This window comes from Ochlerotatus camptorhynchus, unplaced genomic scaffold (genome assembly GCF_037179485.1).
Source record: "Ochlerotatus camptorhynchus isolate MF236.1 unplaced genomic scaffold, CSIRO-AGI_Acam_v1.1 ptg000017l, whole genome shotgun sequence".
Classification (NCBI taxonomy): Eukaryota; Metazoa; Arthropoda; class Insecta; order Diptera; family Culicidae; genus Ochlerotatus; species Ochlerotatus camptorhynchus.
Window position 1 is genome coordinate 1,899,550 of NW_027040509.1, and position 21,394 is coordinate 1,920,943.

At 38.6% G+C, this 21,394-nt stretch overlaps 2 protein-coding genes across 2 annotated transcripts in view; both read left to right on the top strand.

The window, feature by feature from the left end:
- The window catches only part of LOC135702496 (uncharacterized), a 280,096-nt gene extending 265,051 nt beyond the window's left edge, over positions 1–15,045 (top strand). The window contains exon 2 of the mRNA XM_065223568.1: positions 13,815–15,045. Coding sequence (XP_065079640.1) covers positions 13,963–14,919 — 957 coding nt within the window. The 5' untranslated portion in view covers positions 13,815–13,962 and the 3' untranslated portion in view covers positions 14,920–15,045. The remainder of the gene's footprint in view (positions 1–13,814) is intronic.
- On the top strand, positions 567–20,317 carry bond (james bond). The gene is made up of 4 exons (XM_065223590.1): positions 567–769; positions 18,968–19,242; positions 19,737–19,899; positions 19,966–20,317. The coding sequence occupies exons 1-4, from the start codon at positions 712–714 to the stop codon at positions 20,286–20,288; spliced, it is 819 nt and encodes a 272-aa protein (XP_065079662.1). The 5' UTR covers positions 567–711; the 3' UTR covers positions 20,289–20,317.
- The last annotated feature ends 1,077 nt before the right edge of the window (positions 20,318–21,394 follow it).

A 21,394-nucleotide genomic window follows, 5' to 3' on the forward strand; every position in this document is an offset into this window, starting at 1 on the left:
GTGCATTTTGCCCGGTTGGTTGAGGAAGAGGAGAGCGAGAGGCTGAACCATTAACGGATCTCGCCTTGTCCTTCGCTTGCATTGTCATTCGCGTCTTCACGGGTAGGCTCGGCGGAGGTCATTGTACACGGTCGGGAGAAATTTCACTTTCTTTCAGGAATTTTGCACTGCTCCAAGGCTCGAACTATGAACTTGATGATGATGTTATTCGGTTCGGTTCGGATCGAGCGGTGCAAGGCTTCACATCCAAACGATACACAATACATGCCGATTAAATGGCGGCGACCGTCAGCCGGTCGGTCGGTGGTGGCTCTGACACTGGACGCAAGTCAAGAGCAATTTAAGGTAAGTAAGCTCTAAGTGCGCGCTCGAACGCGGGGCTCCGAAGGTTTAGCATTAAAGTGGCCATCTCCTCACCCAGCGCGCTAGGAGCAGTCCCCGGTTTTTTTTTGGTGGTGTGGTGGTGAGTTTGATGGTCAGCCTTGCAGGGAAATGCGTTACAGTCTTACCTGGTGCTTGCTCGCGTGCGGATGTTCACGGAAAGCGAAAGTTGTTTGCCGCAGTGTAGTAACTGTCAATAGTTTGAAGAAGTGCTGAGCCGCGTGTGCGCGTTAGAATATTAGTCAGCATTTATTACCGCCATAACGGCAGTTGCGTTCTGTGATCGAGTGTTAAAGGGTGAAGTTTGTGTTAGATATTAAGCAAGACAAGATGACAAGCCTGGTGGTGTCATTTTCGACCCGGTATGAAAACATCACGAAGGGAGCAGGTACGGTGTTCTGGTGTTCATTTGTGACGATTTTTTTTTATAAATTTACGACTGAGCTTGACGCAAAAAATGTACATTAGAAGCAGAGTTAAAATAGAAATATCGGAAGGAATTGACGGATCTTTCAAACGGTGCACTCACAAGCAAATTGTTCTGAACAGGAATTGACGGTTCCGAAAATATCTCAATGAGTAAATCAATATTAGTACTATTTTCGTTGATTTTTTTGACATGTGGTTTGAATGGCTGGGTGCGTATTTAATTTTATTTTTTTAACTATGCAAATAACATGCCACTGGAGAATGAACGAGCGAGTTCAATGAAACCTAAGATGACAAAATAACGAATGGACAAAAGAGACTTGAAGGAAGTGAAGAATGAATCAAAGCAAAGTTCAAAGATCGGCGTTGAGAGCCTAATGGACTTCACGATAAATAATGCATTCCTATAGTGGTTTTGAGACTTCTTTTGCATATACACAACATGGGTCGTTCTGCATGAGTGTCTTTGAATAAAAATAATTAGATTTTCATCGATCTTTTTGAAATAAGTTCAGGAATGTCTTTTCAAATATTAAATTTCTTCCAATGTAAGTAAAACGAGCTTCTTGGATAATTCTTATGAGTTTTATCTAGATTCACAACAAATATTGGTTGAATGACTAATTAGACACAGCAGCGCTGGTGGTGTAGTGGTAAGAGTAACTGCCTCTCGCTTCAATGGGCCTGGGTTCAATCCCAGTCGGCACCGTCGGGATTTTTAGAGGTATAAAATCTTTGATTTCTTCAAACTATTTGAAGTCCATAAACTAATTTGTGTGTTTTTTAAAATAAAGAAAATGCTCTGAGACAAAAGTTGTATCTGAGTTAATTTAAAAAAAAAACATTTTTTCTATCTCTTAATATTCTTATTTAACATTGGCTCTTATGGTACATTTGTTTTTTTTTCTATTACTATTATCAAATTATATTAATTTTACTAGAATTGTTTTATATTATAATTGATTAATTGAAAATTAATTTTAATTTAATATAATATACTGTATGCGTGATAATATTTGCATCATTAAATAATGTCAAAATTAAATAATTTCTAAAAAATTTCGATTTCGGGTTTTTTTATTTATTCAAAGGTAGGATGTTTCTCAAAGTCTTAAACAATGTTAATCATCGATCGAGTTTCCACTTGCTGCAATTACGACCTCCACACGCTTCCGGAATGCACGGCAGGTTCTAATAATGTATTCTGGATCCATTTCTCTCCAGGTACAGGTCAATGTTTGTCTGAGGCTTGCTGTACTCGGGTGGCGTTTAGAACAGGTCTTGGCCTTCATGACGCGCCATATTGAGTAATCCAGCGAATTAAGATCGGGGCTGGATGGCGGCCACATATTCTTCGCTCATATCGGAAGATGTTCCTGCAACCACTTCTGAGTGCGGTTAGAGGTGTGGCACGGAGCCCCATCTTGTTGGAATACAACATTTGGCTTCGGACCGTACTGTTCTTTGATCCACGGAAGAACATATTTACTTAAAATCCCGATGTAGACCTCCGTGTTGACCTTGTTGCCTTCTGGAATGAACACTGGGTCCATTTTTTTTGCCATCGGAAGCCACCAATCCAAACACCATAACGCTAGCAGGATGCTTGGTCAGATACACGTTCTTGTGATCGTCGGCCACGTCTTTTACCGGAAGAGATCTAATATACCGGTCGGTTCTGGAATTTGATACGGGATCGACAGTAAACATGCACTCGTCGGTGAACAGGATTACCGGATTTTTTCGCTTAAGGAAGTTCAAGATTTTCTTGCTTCGTTCGACTCGTAGCTCCCGGAGTCGGTTGGTAATCATGTGAGTTTTTTTTTTCCGTGCCCCCGTAAAGTCACTGATCCCGTGTTCCTTTGCCATTTTTCTTATTTTGGGATTCACCCGAATCTTCCTTTTGATAGCAGCGATAACTCTCGGAACTCGAGCTGACCTCGGACGACCTGTGACCACCTTCGCGGATAGTTGTCCTTTCTTTTCTCGATTTAAAACCCTTTTGACGGTCCACCGGGACACTCCCACGGCAATTGAAATGTCTTTTTGCGACATTTGCGCGTGGGACAAATCACGAATACGCTGCCACTTCGTCATGGTGCAACTGTCAAACTAAGTAAATCATTTTATTTTATACACAGCCTACTACGGTATGAGCTATAGGCTACGTGCGAGGGGGACGACTCTATCTACGTTGCAGGAAAGATTGTGTTTTGCTGTGGCTAGATAGAATAGATAAATAGAAAAAGACGATTCTGCAGATTTCCTGCAAAAAGATACAAAAAGATGCAAAAAGATGCAAGTAGATGCAAGTAGATGCGAGAACTGAAATAAGAGTTTTCGAAGATTGATTCGCTAGTGTGAAATTTTTTGAGCATCTAGTATTGAGATTTAGATGTGTCACCCCCCTCGGTTACGAGCATGCAAATAAAACCAAGGCATTGTATGCGCAGGTGAAACAGGAGCCTTATTTGTACGATGGTGCAAACATTATCATGCATACGGTAATATAAAAAAGCGAGCACAAATCCAACAAAATATAAGGAATGTTCTAAACCATCCACTCTATCCTAGAGTACAGTTCAACGGTTAACGGCTTACGGTTAAATACTTCCTTTTTCATGAAATAAAAGGACTATATACCAAAATATTGATTCAGGATTTTAGGTAAAGCTAGAATATCGCTCAAGGGCTCTCCAGTGTGACCAGTAGGGTGGTTCAAAATATTGATTTTGCTTCCCCAAGCTCAATCTATTTCACATCCGTACATGGAAATTCTCCCAAATCTCATTTGGATGCGAACTCATACTGCACAAGACCCACATGACAAAATCAGCGGTAAACATTTACGTCTAGTCACTTATATACAACTTATTTATACCGAAAAAAGCGCAAGAGGTGGGATCTATATATAACATATGCTTGACTTGCGCAACTTATTTATGACTATAACGCAACCTACTGTTTTGGACATGTTGTAAATTAATTTCATCCTTCCTATGAATGGAATTTGTTTATCATCAATTTACACAACATATTCTTCGGAGGAATTTTATCTTGCGAATAAACTGCCTAAACTGAGATTCCGTACTGCAAACATTTATGCGGTTGCAAATTTATGGTAAAGCTATACATTCTACTTCTTAAAAACTCATTGGCTCTTAAAAAAGCTTAATCTAACAAATTGAATTGCATAAAATATCCCGGATAAAATTCCCCAACTTTGCAAAAAAAAAACAAAAACAAATAGAATATCAACTTTGTTTTCAAATTATCTTGCTTTTCTCTTTTACAAAACGTACATGTGATGTTGAAAGTACAAATTAAATGTTTTTTTTTCATTCTGTACATTGCTTTATTGGTCAGCCATATTGTAGTGCAGTTTGTAGTATGCATTGAGAAATTTCATAATTGTTATCAAAACATGTTTATAACACGAACAACAAGAACTTTACTTGAATCGTTTATTGAAGTTATAATTAGGTATGGCAACTCTCAATTGCCTATTTATAACACTTTTATAACTGATAGTTTTTAATGAAAACTTGCTAGCCTTATATACAACATGTTTTCACATGTCATTTTTGGAAACATGAGTACATCTGAAATATAACTTATTAATAAAATGTTATAAATAAGTTATATCTCAGATGGATTCATGTTTCTAACAATGACATATGAAAACATGTTGTAAATAAGTCTTGCCAGTTTTCACCAAATACAATCAGTTATAAATGTGTTATAAACTGGTAATTGAGACATGCAATATCGAATTATAACTTCATGATAACAAGTGCTTGTCAAAAAGGTTGAATACTTCACAAACAACAATACAACGCGTCTAAAACAGGATGTTTTAAAGGCAATTAACATATAACTTATTTACAACTGGATTTTTTTTATTTTTCATGCAAGATGTTGCAAGTGTTACTTGGGATGTACATCACAAATGATAACTTGGCGCTGTAAAGCTTATTCTATTGAGCCTGTATACATAACATGATTAACGAAAAAAAAACTACTCAGCACTCAACATTGGTGTGCTTTTCGCGAAGTGTAAGGCAAAACATCCAGGCTACTATATCATAAATAAAAGATGCAGTGTTGCCCTGAAAGCAGTCGATTAATCATATCAGGAACATAGTTGAAGTAAATGTGTAAATCGTTAACTTCACGCATGAATTAATACAAACATGATAAGTTTAAGTAGGGAAAATGGCTCTAATGTTGGCCTATAGATCTAAGATTGGGCCCATCACTAAAAATTTGCTATTTATCAGTTTTATCTAGATGAACGCGTCATTCGGGAATACTAATGGATATTTTTGGTCGCTATTGAAAATTTGGTCGATTGCTGAATTTAGGTATGGGCTCAAATTAGGGGCATTTACACTGAAAAAAAAAATCGACATGTACGGATTATTGGATCCATCTTATAACATAGCAATGTCATAAGATTTATTCATTCTATGTGATGATTGATAGATTCCATTGGATTATCAGTTAAAACTATGACTGTGATATGGAATGATTTCTATCGTAATTTCACATACTTAGTACATGATATTCAACGGCGCCGGTGGTGTAGTGGTAAGCGTGATTACCTCTCACCCCAGCAGGCCTGGGTTCAATACCAATCGGCGCCGCCGGGATGTTCTGAGGCATAACATCTCTGATCACGCCTTCCTTCGGATGGGAAGTAAAGCCGTTGGTCCCCGGTTCATGAGTTGATGGGTCGATAGGTAGGGTCCAGGTGTGGGAGCTGCCTTCCTGGCACGTCGGTAGCATTGGTGCTCAGCACGGAAAACAAGATAGACGGAAAAAAACAAACCAAAGGAAAAAAAATAGTAGGGTTTCTGATCTAATTTCCGTCCTACTAAGCACAACCCGCGCTTTACCTCTCTTTTCTGAGCGAGTTTAAACAAAAAATGGAATATTTCTGTCAAAGATGACTTGCAAATTTATTCACCTTTCCATGCGTACCGTTGGATTTGATAAAGAGTCACAAATTGATGAGATATTGTCTAAAATCTAACACTGCTTCTTGATTCTAAATTCGTTCTACGAGTTTCAATTCCGTCCTAACGCATTGAAACGCCATTAGATTTTCTTCGTCCTACGGATTAACGTAGAAAAAGGGGATTCGCTAGGAGCGCTTCTTTTGTTTTGAGAACAATGAGCGTAAATATTCATAAAATTCGCTCTAACAGGGTTTATGTTGTAGCTAATGAACTAGCGCATCGGAACAAATCTATTATTGATTTGTGCGCGGTTAAATCATTGATATTATTCATCTTTTCTGATCGATAGAACGGAAATGAGCGATTACGACGAAGTAGCGCTCTACCCTACATGATATTCCTTTTCTTCGAACGTGGTTTGCGATGGGTAACATGTATATGAATATTGTCTGCTATATTTTATGGTGAAAAACTGTTCATCCGTCATGGGTGAGAACAGACATCTAGAAACTAATGGAAATTCAGTAGCTTGGAGTTGCTTTTAACGATGTTTGACGTTTGTTGATATGTCGCGTGTAAACAGACATGTAGAAACTATTGGACTGTCATATAAGTTTGCACTATAGTAAAACATGTATGTTAGACCTGTTCATTTTAAACGAAATGTTCGGAATGTAACGGGTCAACCGTGATTACTGTTCGTCATGTTAATTTGAACTTTTGTGCAAATTTTCAGCAAAATCGGTGTTGATTTAGAGGTGCTTCTAGTTAATTTTATGTTTTCAAGGTAATTTACGGCTTATAATATTTGTATCTCGAGACTGAAACAACGAAAGCTGCTGTAACAACTTTCATAGCAAAGTTTAATGTATCATGTATCAACTTTGTGGTCAAAGGTTGACTATTCGAAGTGATTTTATTGAAGTTTGACTTAGTTTCATGCTCGAATATATCTTAAAATGTGAAGAATTTTAAAGTATTTGTTCTACGAATTTTCCACCCATATGATATAAAAATGTGTAGTGTACGGCATAATGTTCCTCATATTGTTCTAGAAGTTTCGTTCCAACATAGTTTAGCTAAAATTCACAAGAACCAATAAAAGTCAATTAGATTGACAGAACATAGTTGCATTGCTTTTCAATGACGACCGATGACTGTTTCATTGATATATGATTTTTTCATAAATATGAATCCTCAGTAGACGTGTTTTTTTATCAAAGGCAAGTGTCACTCGAACCATAACAGCAATTTATAAAATAACGAACATTTTGAATGGCGTACACTACACATTTTTATATCATATGGGTGGAAAATTCGTAGAACAAATACTTTAAAATTCTTCACATTTTAAGATATCTTCGAGCATGAAACTAAGTGAAAATTCAATAAAATCACTTCGAATAGTCAACCTTTGACCACAAAGTTGGTAGATAACACATTAAGCTTTGCTATGAAAGTTGTTACAGCAGCTTTCGTTGTTTCAGTCTCGAGATACAAATATTATAAGCCGTAAATTACCTTGAAAACATAAAATTAACTAGAAGCACCTCTAAATCAACACCGATTTTGCTGAAAATTTGCACAAAAGTTCAAATTAACATGACGAACAGTAATCACGGTTGACCCGTTACATTCCGAACATTTCGTTTAAAATGAACAGGTCTAATGTATGTCTCATTGGAATAGCCTTCGATGATTTTTAAAGTTTGTAGATTGTAAGTAGATCGATCCCAATCATTAGATAGTCATATAGATTTGCCTTTTAAGAAAACCAACAGTAAGCATTTGTTTAAGCATGGTGTTGGGATGAATATCGCTCCCAATCAAATATATCTTATACGATTGTTCTGCATAAATAATTGAATTTTTTTTTAACGATGTTTTGGTACACTCAAATTAAAGCAATATAGCTCATAATAATAGTAGTGTTTTGAATAATCTTTATTTTTTATCGTCCCATCAGATAAGGGGTTCCGGAAAACGATGTATTGACTCAATACTATTGAGATAGGAAAAAAATTATTCTACAGCAATATTTACTTTGCTAAGATTCTCATTATAAGCCTTCTTCACGGCTTATCCAGATTGTAGCACTAGTACTGGAACTTCATGAACCAGTTCCATGAACTCATATAATGTAGAGATTGTTTTACTCGGATTTATTGTACACAGGAGCATTAAGAAAGATTTGAACAAACGACACATACGGAACATACATTTGTCAGTGCTATTTTTCTTCACTCTAGCAAAACGAGTATAACGTTGTACTACATTCCATGTCGGGAGAGTTGTTCTTACTTCGTGCTAATTGAACGAACTCAATCTCGAAGTCAGCCATGACCCAGTGAAACCGAGCGAAGACACCGACAGCATCACACCTCAACATTCCTGGACCGAATCCCAAATCAGCTACAATCAAAAACGCAACTAGAAAGCACTCGAAGCAGCAACTCTCACTGCCTGATGTTTATTTTAGGATTTATTTTAAGAACCAATAAAATATATGTGTCAAAACAAGAAGTAAATTTCATGTGATTTTCGTATAAATTTTAATTAGATAGATTTATGACATTTATCTGATAGATGGTTTCAAATCCATTATATTTAATTCTTATGACTTGACCGATTTTTATTTATCATATGATGATCATATAAAAGTTAACAACTTATCAGCATTGTAAATGTATCAGATTTTCTTATAGCGCAAATTTATTAGACTTCCACATAACAGGAATATGTCATATTGGTTCAGTGTACCCGAGCAGGAACGAATATGTCGATACCTCAAATTGGTATGGATGAGCATGACTACTTGGTAAAATACCAAAAAATAATACAAAAAAAAAATGTTCCACAATACCATTAAAATATTAAATTATGATAATGCTGTGGAATTCCGGATTTCAGTCTCCACGAGAATCACCCAGCGCAGGAGGCACGATCTACACGAACGACGGCTAGCAGCGAAAAAGGGGAGAGTCCTCTGCTTTCTGCCAGTCGTGTATTTTACTCGCCGATGATGCCGATCACGTTCCGTTGCTAAGTGCATCCTTCTGAACATTCATACGTTTGACATAACAACGAGGGGTAGGATAATGTATTATAGATGCAATGCGTTAGGGTGTATCCCACAAATGCAATACCAAAACAATACCACACAGGTGTTCTTTTGGTATCCAAATATCAATTATGTATTTTGCATGTAATTTTTTGGTATTATTCTTTGGTATTTTCATCATCCTCATGTATTATTCTTTTGAATTTTCATCATGCTGATCAATACCAAATTGTGGTATCTGGTCAGATTTAGGTATTTATTAGATATTTTCTCCTGCTCGGCAGACATTACATCAATTTCCCCTACATATCAGAAAGTTATTGGCTTCAAAATCAATTAATAATCCATTGCCTTGAAGTTTAATCAACACTGATCTTCAGCAAAGTTGAACAACATTTCCGCAAATCATTATCGGAAAGTGCTAAGATGTTACGAACAAAAAGTTTGTTATCCCCATAATTCGCATATAAACTTCAAAGGACCAGTGCATCCAAATAAACTTAAATATTGGGAGAATTATCATGACCTGATTTAGAATCGATTGAGCGTGGGGGCTCAAAATATATATGTTCACCCACCCTAATGTCCATACATAATTCATAATTCTGCCAATAGATGGCAACACTGCTCGAGATAAATCAAAAAGAGCGGTAATGACTTCGAATGTTCAGCAACATTGGAATATGTGTCAGTGTGGATGGGTTGCCGTGAATGACTCTAAATTCTACCACTGCTCCAGCAGAATCAATTAAAGCTCAATATCTCGGTTTCGTTTCAAGATACCGAATTCGAATGTTGAGCAAAGTTGTAGAATGTGTCAAAAGCCAGCCACTGTTGCCATGAATGGCAAGCAATTCTGCAGGTAGATGGTAACACTGTTCGAGTAGAATTAAATAGAGCTCAATTGTTCGGTATCGTGTCAAATGTTCCGCAAAATTGAAATTTGCTTACAATTATGTTTGATTCTTCATCAGAGGATGTTAGTGGAGACTGCATGAACCGAGGATGCGATATACCGAGCTGCGGTCCAATGCAAGAAAATGGAGAAAGAAAAATGTGGAGTGTAGGGTAGAGAACTACTTCGGCCTAATCGCCCATTTTGGGCCTATCGAGCAGAAAACTTCAAATAAATCCATGATTTCAGAGTTGACAAGTCAATTATGCTTTTGGTACGATACTTTAGTTAATAAGCTACGGAACAAAGTCAATGAGAACGCGTGATATGAAGGTTTGCACACATTATTTCCAAAACCAAAAGAAGCGATCTGACCGAATCAATTTTTATCTTTATCCGATAGGCCGAAGTGAATTCATTGGCGTTTCAATGCGTTAGGCCGAGTTTAGAATCCGTAGGCCGAGTTTGGCATCAAGAAGCAGTGTTAGACTTTTGACAATATCTCAACGATTGGTTTCTCATTATCAAATCTTACGGTGCGTACGGAAAGGTAAATAAATTTGGAAGCCATCAGTAATAACAACATTCCCAGTCAACATTTTGGTCCGTATAGTTCCGGATATACACAGTGATATACTAACCAAACAAATCGTATAATATGCGCAGATTTGCTTTATACGTTCCAAAGTGGAGGCCATATATATACATACAATACAGGCTTTCCAATAACGATTTTTCCGATTTCAATATGACAGAAATACGATCATCCATATAAAAAAAGCAATTCCTGCAGCTAGCCTCCATAGGTCTACTTTTGTATCCAGAAACCAGAACTGAATCCACTACACCATATAAGCACTTGTAAATAAGAGGTTTATATCATTGATAAATTATACGTTTCGAAAAGCCTACTTGGACTTGGAAAGATTTTGATGTTGATGAAAAGCATCAGAATAACGATTGGATCTGGAGTTTGTTTAGATTCCACGGGACCTTCACACACATCCTATGACATCTGTTAATTTACAAACAGTCCCTTAGTTTTATTGCAAGCAATAGGGAGGTTAAGCAAAGACCAGTTGAGAAAATCGCATTTGGATCGTAATTTTGCATTAATTTCAACTTGAACTGCAACAAGATGGAATGCTCTTATAGTCTTATGGGTCTTATCTTCAAGCAAACTCAAATGCGATCTAGTGTGTACATTCTTATGCTACCTTTGGTTATCTGGGGAAGCGGTGTACGAGTTAATTGATTCTTAATTTTCATCGATTTGATCAAATATAATTTACGATCTAATCTATAAAAACCATTTCAGTTTCAAAAACTTCATCCGAGTTTATTTGTGATACGGTACGATACAAAAATCAATCCTCGCCAATAGGTTGAAACTTTGCATTCTTTTCGACTTAACTTAAACATTATACGGTGGATCTCATTGTTGTATGCGATGTTGACTTTATCAGTAGCAATTAACGATTCTATTTGTGAACTGGTATACGACTTCTGGTTATCTGGGTTCCGTTTGGTGCTAAACTGCGCTAGATTGAGAAAGACTAAGTGCGGGTTATGCTTAATAAGCCGGAAATGGGGTAGTTAACCCTATTAGTTAGTGAAATTAATCATGTCGAAAAAAAGTGCCAGGGGAGGGGACTCGAACCACGAACGTTGTTATTATCAGGTCCGTGCTTTCTCTACTGCTCTCTTTTTGCTTCGGGATATGGATAGGTTAAGAGCAAAGAAGAAGTGCTCATTTCCTCGCATACTCAACTTCGTTTGCTTTTCTGCTGGAGAGAATCGAGGCAAGTGTGTGCGTCGTTCTACAATGTTATACATAACAATCAAGGCAAATGCTTGCTTGTGTAGGTGAAAGCATATAAAGAACACGGATTAAAAAAGATTAAAAATCATTGCATCGTCGGCAAGGTCAACTTCTAACATTCGCTGCGATGTTCATGAACAGAGGATGATAGGAAATGGAACGAACATTCATTGCAATAAATTTTTGGTTTGCGTGTACCGACGCCAGAGAGGCAGCTCCCACACCTGGACCATACCTATCGACTCATCAACTCATGGACCAGGAACCAACGGCTTAACTTTCTTTCCGAAGGGAGGCGCGATCAGAGATTTTATGCCTCATAAAAATCATGGCGATTGAATCCAGGTCTTTTGGGGTGAGAGGCAATCACGCTTACCAGTCAAGATTGTCCATCCATAATTGTCATCACTGATTACAAATGCTACCGCGAGATGCCTACATTGTTCGAGTTACTAAAATAGAGAAGAAACACATCACAGAAAGGTTCGAAATCACTTCGATGAATACCTACTAAATCTCTTTGTGAACATTCTGACTTTGAAAACAACTGAATCACCTTAGAAATGTTCCGATTTACTACGGAAAGTACTGATTAATGCCAAAAAGTTTAGGAATCACTTTGGAAGGTACTGAATTATTCCAGAAAGTTTGCTATCAATTCCGCAAGTACTAAATCACTTCATTAAAGTTTGGGATCACTGAACCAGTTAGAAAAAGTTCGAAGTCACTGCCGAAAGCACTGATTCGTTTGCTTATGATTTGATTCAGTAATTTCGAATTTGATATATCAGTGCCAACATTTCAAAGGGGCGTAATTGCATTTGTAAACAATGGCTTTAGCCGTCGATTTCTCGCGGATAAAAGCTCCAAAGTGATAACTAAATTTTCTGTAATTATTCAGTACTATCTAAATCCGGCCTGCCCATCCTAGAGACCACGTCTGGCCCGCGGGGCGCACGTTGGTCAGCGCTGATCTAAATTATTTAGTACTATATAAAGTGATTCCGAAATTTTCGGAAGTGATTCAGTAGTTTATGAAGCGGTTTCAAACTGTGGTATTCCATTTAAGTGTTATTATGGAAGAACTCTCTCTACAATGTCGCATTTATGGTCATTGTAGACAGCTTTAGTCCGGGAGTTAGAAGGTGATAGCTCTATTGCAGATCCAGCAACCCATTTCAGAATGTCTGGAGAGTCACGCCCATTCCGAGGTTACTTTCACTTACAATAAGCCCCGCATGTATGCATCACCGTTATCAAATGGATATTGGTGATACATACACACTTAAAAAAAGAAAATATTCTTTTCAACCCTGGCATGTATTTAGTTTAATTTTGATATTTAATTTGTAAACAAAAATTTGGACAGCTCTCACCATATTCTGCTCTTCCGCCGCCGTTAATTGCTTCCTTTGGAATCCCTTTGGGCTTTTTCTCTAACGCTTCGTATTTCATTCCGTGCTTCACCGGCAATTTCCTTCCGTAGATCGTCCTTGGTTGGTTGGTTCTAATATGATTCCGCCTTTTTTGGTCGGTTTGATGTCCACCAAATGTTATTGAATTGCCATGGTGATCTGGGACGAGGCTCACGTCCAAAGTCGCTGGTCCACCGAGCGCTCCGTGTGCGAAAGGAGAATGAAAGAAACACGAAAGCGAACAGTTTCAAGAAGTGACAGTTTCATCAGATTCCCCAACTAACCATATTCAAGCAAAGTAAGAATATACAAGCTATATTGCGACTATATGGTTACTTAGGTACTCATATGGCCGTCAGAATGGTTCATCGGTTGCGAAGTGAAGTATTTCTGAAAGTGATGCGTAATATTTCTCAATGTTTTGATTTTATCCTAACGTTACCTCAATGTTATATCACATTTTATATATATTAACTAGACACAACACATTGAACATTTATTATTGTAAACCCTACCGCCATCTGTCGAATATACTTTGATGGGCAATACACTCAATAGATGGTTGTTAAGAGATGAACTAGCCTATGGCTAAAAATCTCTGTAATATAGAAAAAATAAAAAAAAATAAAAAATAGATGGTTGAAGTGTGTAAACGTTAAACGCTAGGGAATTGATCATGTGCACCACTAGTGGCGGTACTACCAACTAAGAAACATTTAAATTGACCTTTAAAAAGGATTATGATGAACGTTTTAGGAGTGTTATGTCTGCTTGTCTGTGATCATACCTTCACTATCGCAACTTCGGGTAATCGGGTAATCAGGCACTTTTGATCCAACTGCAATTAAAGGGCGAACACGAAATTATTGCGACACATTCAACAGGGCATAACTTTTTTACCATTGGGTAAAAATCAACCAAATTTTGCACACTTTCTCATTGATGTGTATTGTGTACATGCTGTCAAACTCGAAGTCGTGTCTTTCGATTCAACGAAAATGGAGGTGAACCAACGCGAGTTGAGAGAACAAATTCTTTCCAAACACCTGGAATTTCCTGACCTGTCGCACCGGCAGTTGGGAAAAATGTTGAACATTCACCATTCAACCGTCTCCAGAGTGTTGAAGCGGTTCCAGGAGCGGTTGACGTTGGACCACGGCAAAGGAGCTGGAAGAAAACCGGGACCGGAGAACAAAAAGACGGAGGGAAAGGTGAAGCGGATGATTAAAGCAAATCCCAACGTCTCAAGCCGTGATTTGGCTAAAAAGATCGGCATCTCGGAGAGCTACGTCCAGAATGCAAAGAAGAGAGCTGGACTACATACATACAAGGTACAGAACTTCCTAAACCGCGATGAGCGGCAACAATCGACGGCTAAAACTCGGGCACGGAAGCTCTACGAGAAGATGCTGACAAAATATGGCTGCTGTGTGATGGACGACGAAACGTATATAAAAGCCGATTTTAAGCAAAATCCGGGGTTGGAGTTTTTCACCGGCAAGAGCAAGTTCGATGTGGACGACAAATTTAAGAAGAAGAAAATGTCGAAGTTCACCTCCAAATATCTCATTTGGCAGGCCATCTGCTCTTGCGGACTGAGGAGTGAGCCTTTCGTGACAAAGGGCACAGTAAATAGCGAGATCTACAAATCTGAGTGCCTCGAGAAGCGCCTTTTGCCATTCTTGCAGCAGCACGACGAAGCTCCGCTATTTTGGCCAGATTTGGCATCATGCCACTATTCTAAAAGTGTCCTGGAGTGGTATGAGGCCAATTCTGTCCATTTTGTTCCAAAGGACATGAATCCGCCAAACTGTCCGGAGCTGCGCCCGGTGGAGCAGTACTGTGCAATAATGAAGCGGGAACTTCGGAAGAGCAAGAAGACAGTCAAAGACGAGAAGGACATGTTAAGAAAATGGAAAAAAAAACTGAGAAACTGGTACCGGATGACACTGTAAAGACTTTGATGGAGGGCATCAAGGGAAAATGCGTTCAATTTTACACTCAAGGCTCCATCGATTAACTTTTCTTTTGATTTTTGAAGTAAATATATGTATAAAACTACCCTAAAATTTTGGTTTGATTCTAAACATTATAAGAAAATTGGCATGACATTTTCGGTGTCGCAATAATTTCGTGTTCGCCCTTTACTCTCTCATACTCGAAATTGAGCCAAGACCAAATTGGCACAACGACGCCCTATACGCTCTCTGACCGAAGCGCAGGGAGTTTCTGAAGCGGTTTCAAACTTTACCAAAATGATTAAGTTCTTTCCGAAGTGAACTTGCAGAAGTGATGACACCCAATTCTATATCCGCGTGATTTTTTTGTTTGGCCTCTATTTTTTTTAATATTGCACTAATTGCAGGGTGACCACTGGAAATAGGGAAAACCGGGAAACGCCCGTGAATTTTGATGCCACATCGGGAAAAATAAAGTTTTTGCACCAATTTCAAGACCCTTGGACTGGATTTTCAGGATACAGTCATTTTGATGAACTAAATATTAAGAGAATTTTAAAGAGATTTTCGAAAAATCAGGAGACATCAGCAATGTTCTTGATAGCAAAATTCAAAGAGATTTTAATAGCAGCGCCGGTGGCGTGGTGGTAAGCGTGACTTCGTTTCACCCCAGCAGGCCTGGGTTCAATCCCAGTTGGCGCCGTCGCGATGTTCTGATGCATAACATCTCTGACCACGCCTTCCTTCGGAAGAGAAGTAAAGCCGTTGGTTCCCGGTTCATGAGTTTATGTGTCGATAAGTAAAGTCCAGACGTGTGAGCTGCCACCCTGGCGTCGGTAGCATTGGTGCTCAGCATGGAAAACAAGATCGACGATCAAAGGATAAAAAAAAACGATTACTTACGACAACACACTGATGAGGCAATGAAATCTTACCCCCAAGCTCCTCCCCTGATCCTTTCCTTCAACAATGTACCTCTCTAACCTCGGGTAAGCCGCGAGTATTCGGTCCAACTCCTACTAGACATAGACATGAATTTTGTTACAAACAAAGAAAAATGAACTATCGGCTCCGTAAAGCTAACGTGATTGAGCCTTCCAAATAAATGAACTAGTTAAAAAAAAGAGATTTTAATAACTCTTAGAGGGATTTCACTAAAACTCCAAGTCAATGGTGTGTGTTCAGAGTAGAATCTTAAGATTGTTCTGTGGAAAATTGCATGAAGATTGTGAAGATGATTCCAGGTCCATTTCTTATGAATATTTCAAATAAGTTATGAGAAGAATTTTAAAAGAATAGTGATGACCACTCCAAGGAAATTCTGGTTATATTGAATTACATTAAAATATAGTTCATGTTAATTTTATAGAGAGTTATATGATAATCCAATTATAAATACCTAGGGGGTGAAATCTTGCAGCAATTTTGAGAAGAGTTTCAAGGGCGTATCGTGAAGAATTTTTAGAGGATTCGAAGTTAATTTAGAGGAGAGCTCCAGGATAATTATGACCAGAATTGCAAGACAATTTAGAGGTGAACTGCATGGAAATTCTAAGGAGGATTCAGGCTGATTTTAAGCAATTATAAAAGGAAGCTTCAATGAATTTAGTCGAAGCGAACCTTAGGATGAATTCCTCAACATTTCCGGATTGTTCTGAAATGTTATAGAGAAAAATGTGGAAAGGACTTTCATAGAGAATCTCAAATTTATTTTAGAGAAACTCTGAAAATAATTATGTGAGAGGAAATCATTCTAAAGGAAATTTGATAATATTTCATAACAATCCTGTACAGAGTTCTGAGTGAACTTTTTCAAGGTAGTTAAAACAGTGAGTGGTGTTTACTTCCACCTAATATTATAAATTAACAATATGGTTCACTCTTCTATTATCTCCAAGAAACGATTTTCCTAACACTAGCGGACGTGAAAGGTGACTAGTACACTGTCAATTAAGCGTAACAAGGCTATCAAAAACAACTCACAGTTGAGTAAAATTTTACTCACACGGTAAGAAAAAAATTCCAAAAATTATATCTCAAGTTGCGCCGGGATACGACACCAGCATCTGAGAGATAATTTGCTCTACCGACGTTTAAATGCATGGCGTACATTTGGCTTGTGTGCCTTAGCACATGTTGCTGGGGGGGTACCTTGTTTGGTAATCTATTACCCAAATTTGGGTTTACGATTCTTAGTGTGTTGAAAGTTTTCTTCCTGTCAGTTGCCAATGTGGTATGTAAAGAGGCATGGCAGATGCAATCTTCATTTTTTTTTACTTGTTTGGTTCACCGCTAAGCTAATTGTACATTCAAACTATAGCAGATGTCACGTTATCTAGGCACTTTTGATATCGTATTATATTACGTTATTACGTTATTAATATAAACTATAGTCTGAACGTAGTACAATGCCATGACGTCAGGGTAGGCGTGTAACATGCATGAGAAAGCTAATACTATTTGCAACACCTTTTATTTGACTAAACTTATGAATTGATTACACGCTTAAATAATAAGGCCACTAATGTTTTTAGTCACCTTTCTCACCGGGAGAGGGTATTACTTATGCTTCTTTTCAGAAACATAAGGGAATTCTGGAAGTGAACCATATTGTTAATTTATAATATTTGCTTCCACACAACCGCTGTTTGTCAAGCTGATCCACTCATTACACCGTCCGCTGCGAGAAAATTTCTCTGCACGACGACAGAGAGAGAGAGAGTAAAAAATTTCACCTTTTACCGCTGGCGATGATGTTGCTACTGAAAAATTTGAAAAGTATTTAGTTCAGCAAATTCGTAGAGGTATTTTCTATCGATTAGGGTCTTTGGATTTTAATTTAATCTATTAATGGCAAAGTTATACGCGTTAAAAACCTAACATCACCTGACGGTCGCAATTTTAGATTTTCGATTTACCCCCTTTACCTAGTAGTCTACGTCAAAAAAACAATAAATCTAACTTTTGATTTTAATTGATCTAATCGTTGATTGATCTAAATGTTTAATCATATAAAGTTCCTAGTCTTATCAGGCCTGTTTTAGAGAATGACCACCTTGGTTGGAAAATTGGAAAAAGGAGACTACTTATAACTACTATTTACAGCTACAACTAACCTACCACTACTATATACAAATTGCTTATCAAAGCATGTTAAGATGGGTTGCGTTTCTGCATAAACTTAGTCTAATGTCAGCAATTTAAAATCTAATTTAGGAACACTCGCCTGTAGGTGAAGATTGGAAATTCTTGTGTCGAAAGGACGATCAAGAACCATCTTCAGCATTATATTCTGAGTGACCTGGATTTTGTTCCTGTGAGTCTGTGCACATGATTCCCACACCGGAGCTGCGGAGAGGATCGCAGGTGCTATGATTTGATTGTAGACAGCCAATTTGTTCACCCTTGAGAGGCGAAATCTGCGAAAAATCAGCGTTTTTGGAGCTAATTATTCATGGAGTCACCATGAGTAACCACCATGACAGACCTGCTTTTATGTCTCTGAACTTTCCTTCTAATGTCTCAATTTTTTGAGCTGTTAGACATTGCGTTCAGTTTCATATAAGGTCCAAAGGCAATGACAGCGGAAGTGGAACGGCAGCGGCAGCGAAAAAGCCCGATCTGAATAAGCCTACTTGTCGGATTGAAAACTAGTTAGAATCAAATCGACTTCGGTTAGGCATCTTGATGTCATTTTTGACAACTGTCAAACTTTCCGTTTCCGCTCCGCTTCCTCCACATTTCGTTTGGGCCTTTACTGTGTCTTCAGAGCTGTCAACTGCACTTGCTCTCGATGCACTCGTACAATTTGCTTGTACGATCCACTGATTTTACCCTCGAGGTGTAAGCCCACCCTCAGTTTGCCATTATAATAATCTCATCTCTTTTTTTTCTTGAGTTTATAATACTTCCAACACCCGTGACACATCGAAGCCCATTGGAGGGTGCTGCTCTGGTCCTGTGTAAAATTTATAATTTCAAATCTGATCACCAAATGTCCCTAGAAGTAAGCAAATCATCCTTTCGACGTCCTTCACAATTACAGATCCCATCATCGACGACTGGTTCTTGATGAGCTCCCCGCTTCCCGTGCTATCGATCGCAGCCTGTTATCTCCTCTTCGTGCTCCAGTACGGCCCCCGATGGATGGAAAATCGTAAGCCCTTCGTGCTGAAACACACTCTCATCGTGTACAATGCGGCCCAGGTTCTCTTTTCGACGATGCTCTGCGTGCAGCCGTTCTTCATCGGAGGTATCAATCGGGCGCTGTACGTCACCTGCAATGCTAACGCATCCGTGGACCGTGATCTTCAGCTGACGGTGAGCGAGACGCCTTCAACCCCTTCAAGTTATAATTGAGTGAGGCCCGTGGTGAATAATTAGATTATTATTGCTATTATTTGCGCCACTGACGTAACGAGCTCATCACGCGTCCGAAACCTTGATTGCCCCCCCGAGCAAGTAAGCAAGCAAAAGCAAGCAAGAAATCCATCCACCTGTTCATCGACACTCCATGATGGTTGGTGTTTTGAAATTAGCACCACCAGATTGAAAGAGGCGCTTTTTGCCGGCCCAAGGTCAAGATAATTAAAGAGTCGACTCTGTGGAACCATCTGGTAGCATCCGAAACTCATCAGACCACAGAACACAGTAGTGACATATCCGTCGGCGATCTCCGGGAGCCAAATTGGTTTTGTTTTGTTTGCTTCGTACAGTTCAATAATGATGATTCTCGCGAAATTATTCCATTTCTGGGATTTCCCTGAGTGCGATTTAATTATATTTTCTTCTTATCCCTCGCTTGTTTACCGCAGATTTGGAATGGAACCTGGTGGTATATGGTGCTGAAACATGTCGAGCTACTGGATACGGTGTTCTTTGTGCTACGCAAGAAGCAGAACCAGGTGTCATTCTTGCACGTCTACCACCACACCATTATGGCCGTGTTCACCTGGGGCTATCTGAAGTATTTGCCAGGTATGGAAGCGGACAGATGGCGCGCATAATCCGTGAAATTTAATTTACACTCTCCCAAATCCGCAGGCGTCCAAGGAGCTTTTCTCGGAATCCTGAACTCGTTCGTGCACATTATCATGTACACGTACTACCTGATAGCGGCCATGGGACCGCAGTATCACAAGTACCTCTGGTGGAAGAAGTACATGACGACGATTCAGTTGACGCAGTTTGGCATCATGCTCGTCTACCTGTTTCTCATCATCAGCCTCCAGTGCAGCGTGCCCCGATCGCTGACCTTCTTCTTCGTGATCAACGTTACGATATTCCTGTTCCTGTTTTGGAACTTTTATCGAAAGGCCTACACCAAGGAGGAACGGGGCCAGAAGGACGAGAAGAAGCTGCAGTGAGGTTGAGAAATAAATTTCTGTTGTTGTTATTATTATGAGATGCTTTCTGTGGTTTTATTTGCCTTGGCTTGCTGACATTAATATGCGCGGTTTAATTTATAGACCATAATCCTCATGGTCATCAGAAGATATTTAATGGATTATATCATATTTGCCTAAGGGGCTGTTCATTAACTAGGTTTTTTTGGGAATCTTGAACTTCCCACCTCTCCCTGCGTAGATAATTGTCCATGCACAATTTTTAAAGTTTGTATGACCGTGGATAAATGCCAACCCCTCCCCTCTAAACTGTCTACAGTTCAGTTAACAGTCCCTAACTTGCTGGTGAGCAGTTCCTGTTAAAACAACGAAGCAAATATTGAATTTTTTAAACGACCTACTCCGTTTTGCACGAATCTTGGCGAAATTATTTGCTATGGGCCTTCTTGCCAAATTTCCATATTGGCATTTTTCATAAAATTGCAGCATGGAAACGGCATTTTTAATCAAAATGACGTAGGAGGTAAATTTGTAGAGAAAAATAATGTCTTTCTGGAAAAATGACCTAAACATGTGTTTTATTAAAGTTAATAAAAATTCTAAACAAATAATGAAAATCAGTATTTCAAAATGCCTGTCCGATTTTTGATTTTTAACGTAGGACTACGTCTGTGATTTCTTTATAAGGGTACACTTTGTAAAAAACCGAAAATGGAACATGTAACACAATTATGAAAGATTTTGAACGTTGATAACTCAACTGCCCGTGGATCAATTTCAACAATTTTATCACCAATCGAATAGATATATTTCTGCGCATCTGTTAAATTTAAGAATTTATCATTTTTCAAAATGTCACTATTGAAAATTGCACGAATGTGCAACCGTCAATATGATAATTAAAATTATCACCGATTGCTTGCGGAAAGCGATTTCCCTAAAACAGATTTCAAAGTTGAATTCCATCTGGTCTCACCAAACGGTGTATATTCAATCACCGCGTGGTGAGTGGTGATGTTTTCCAGTACACAACGAAAGGCTGCCTGCAGGCAGCGAGCTGCAGCCCACATGAGCATGCATATAAGGAGGAGGAAGCCGCACCGCTATTGATCGGAATCAGTAGCTCT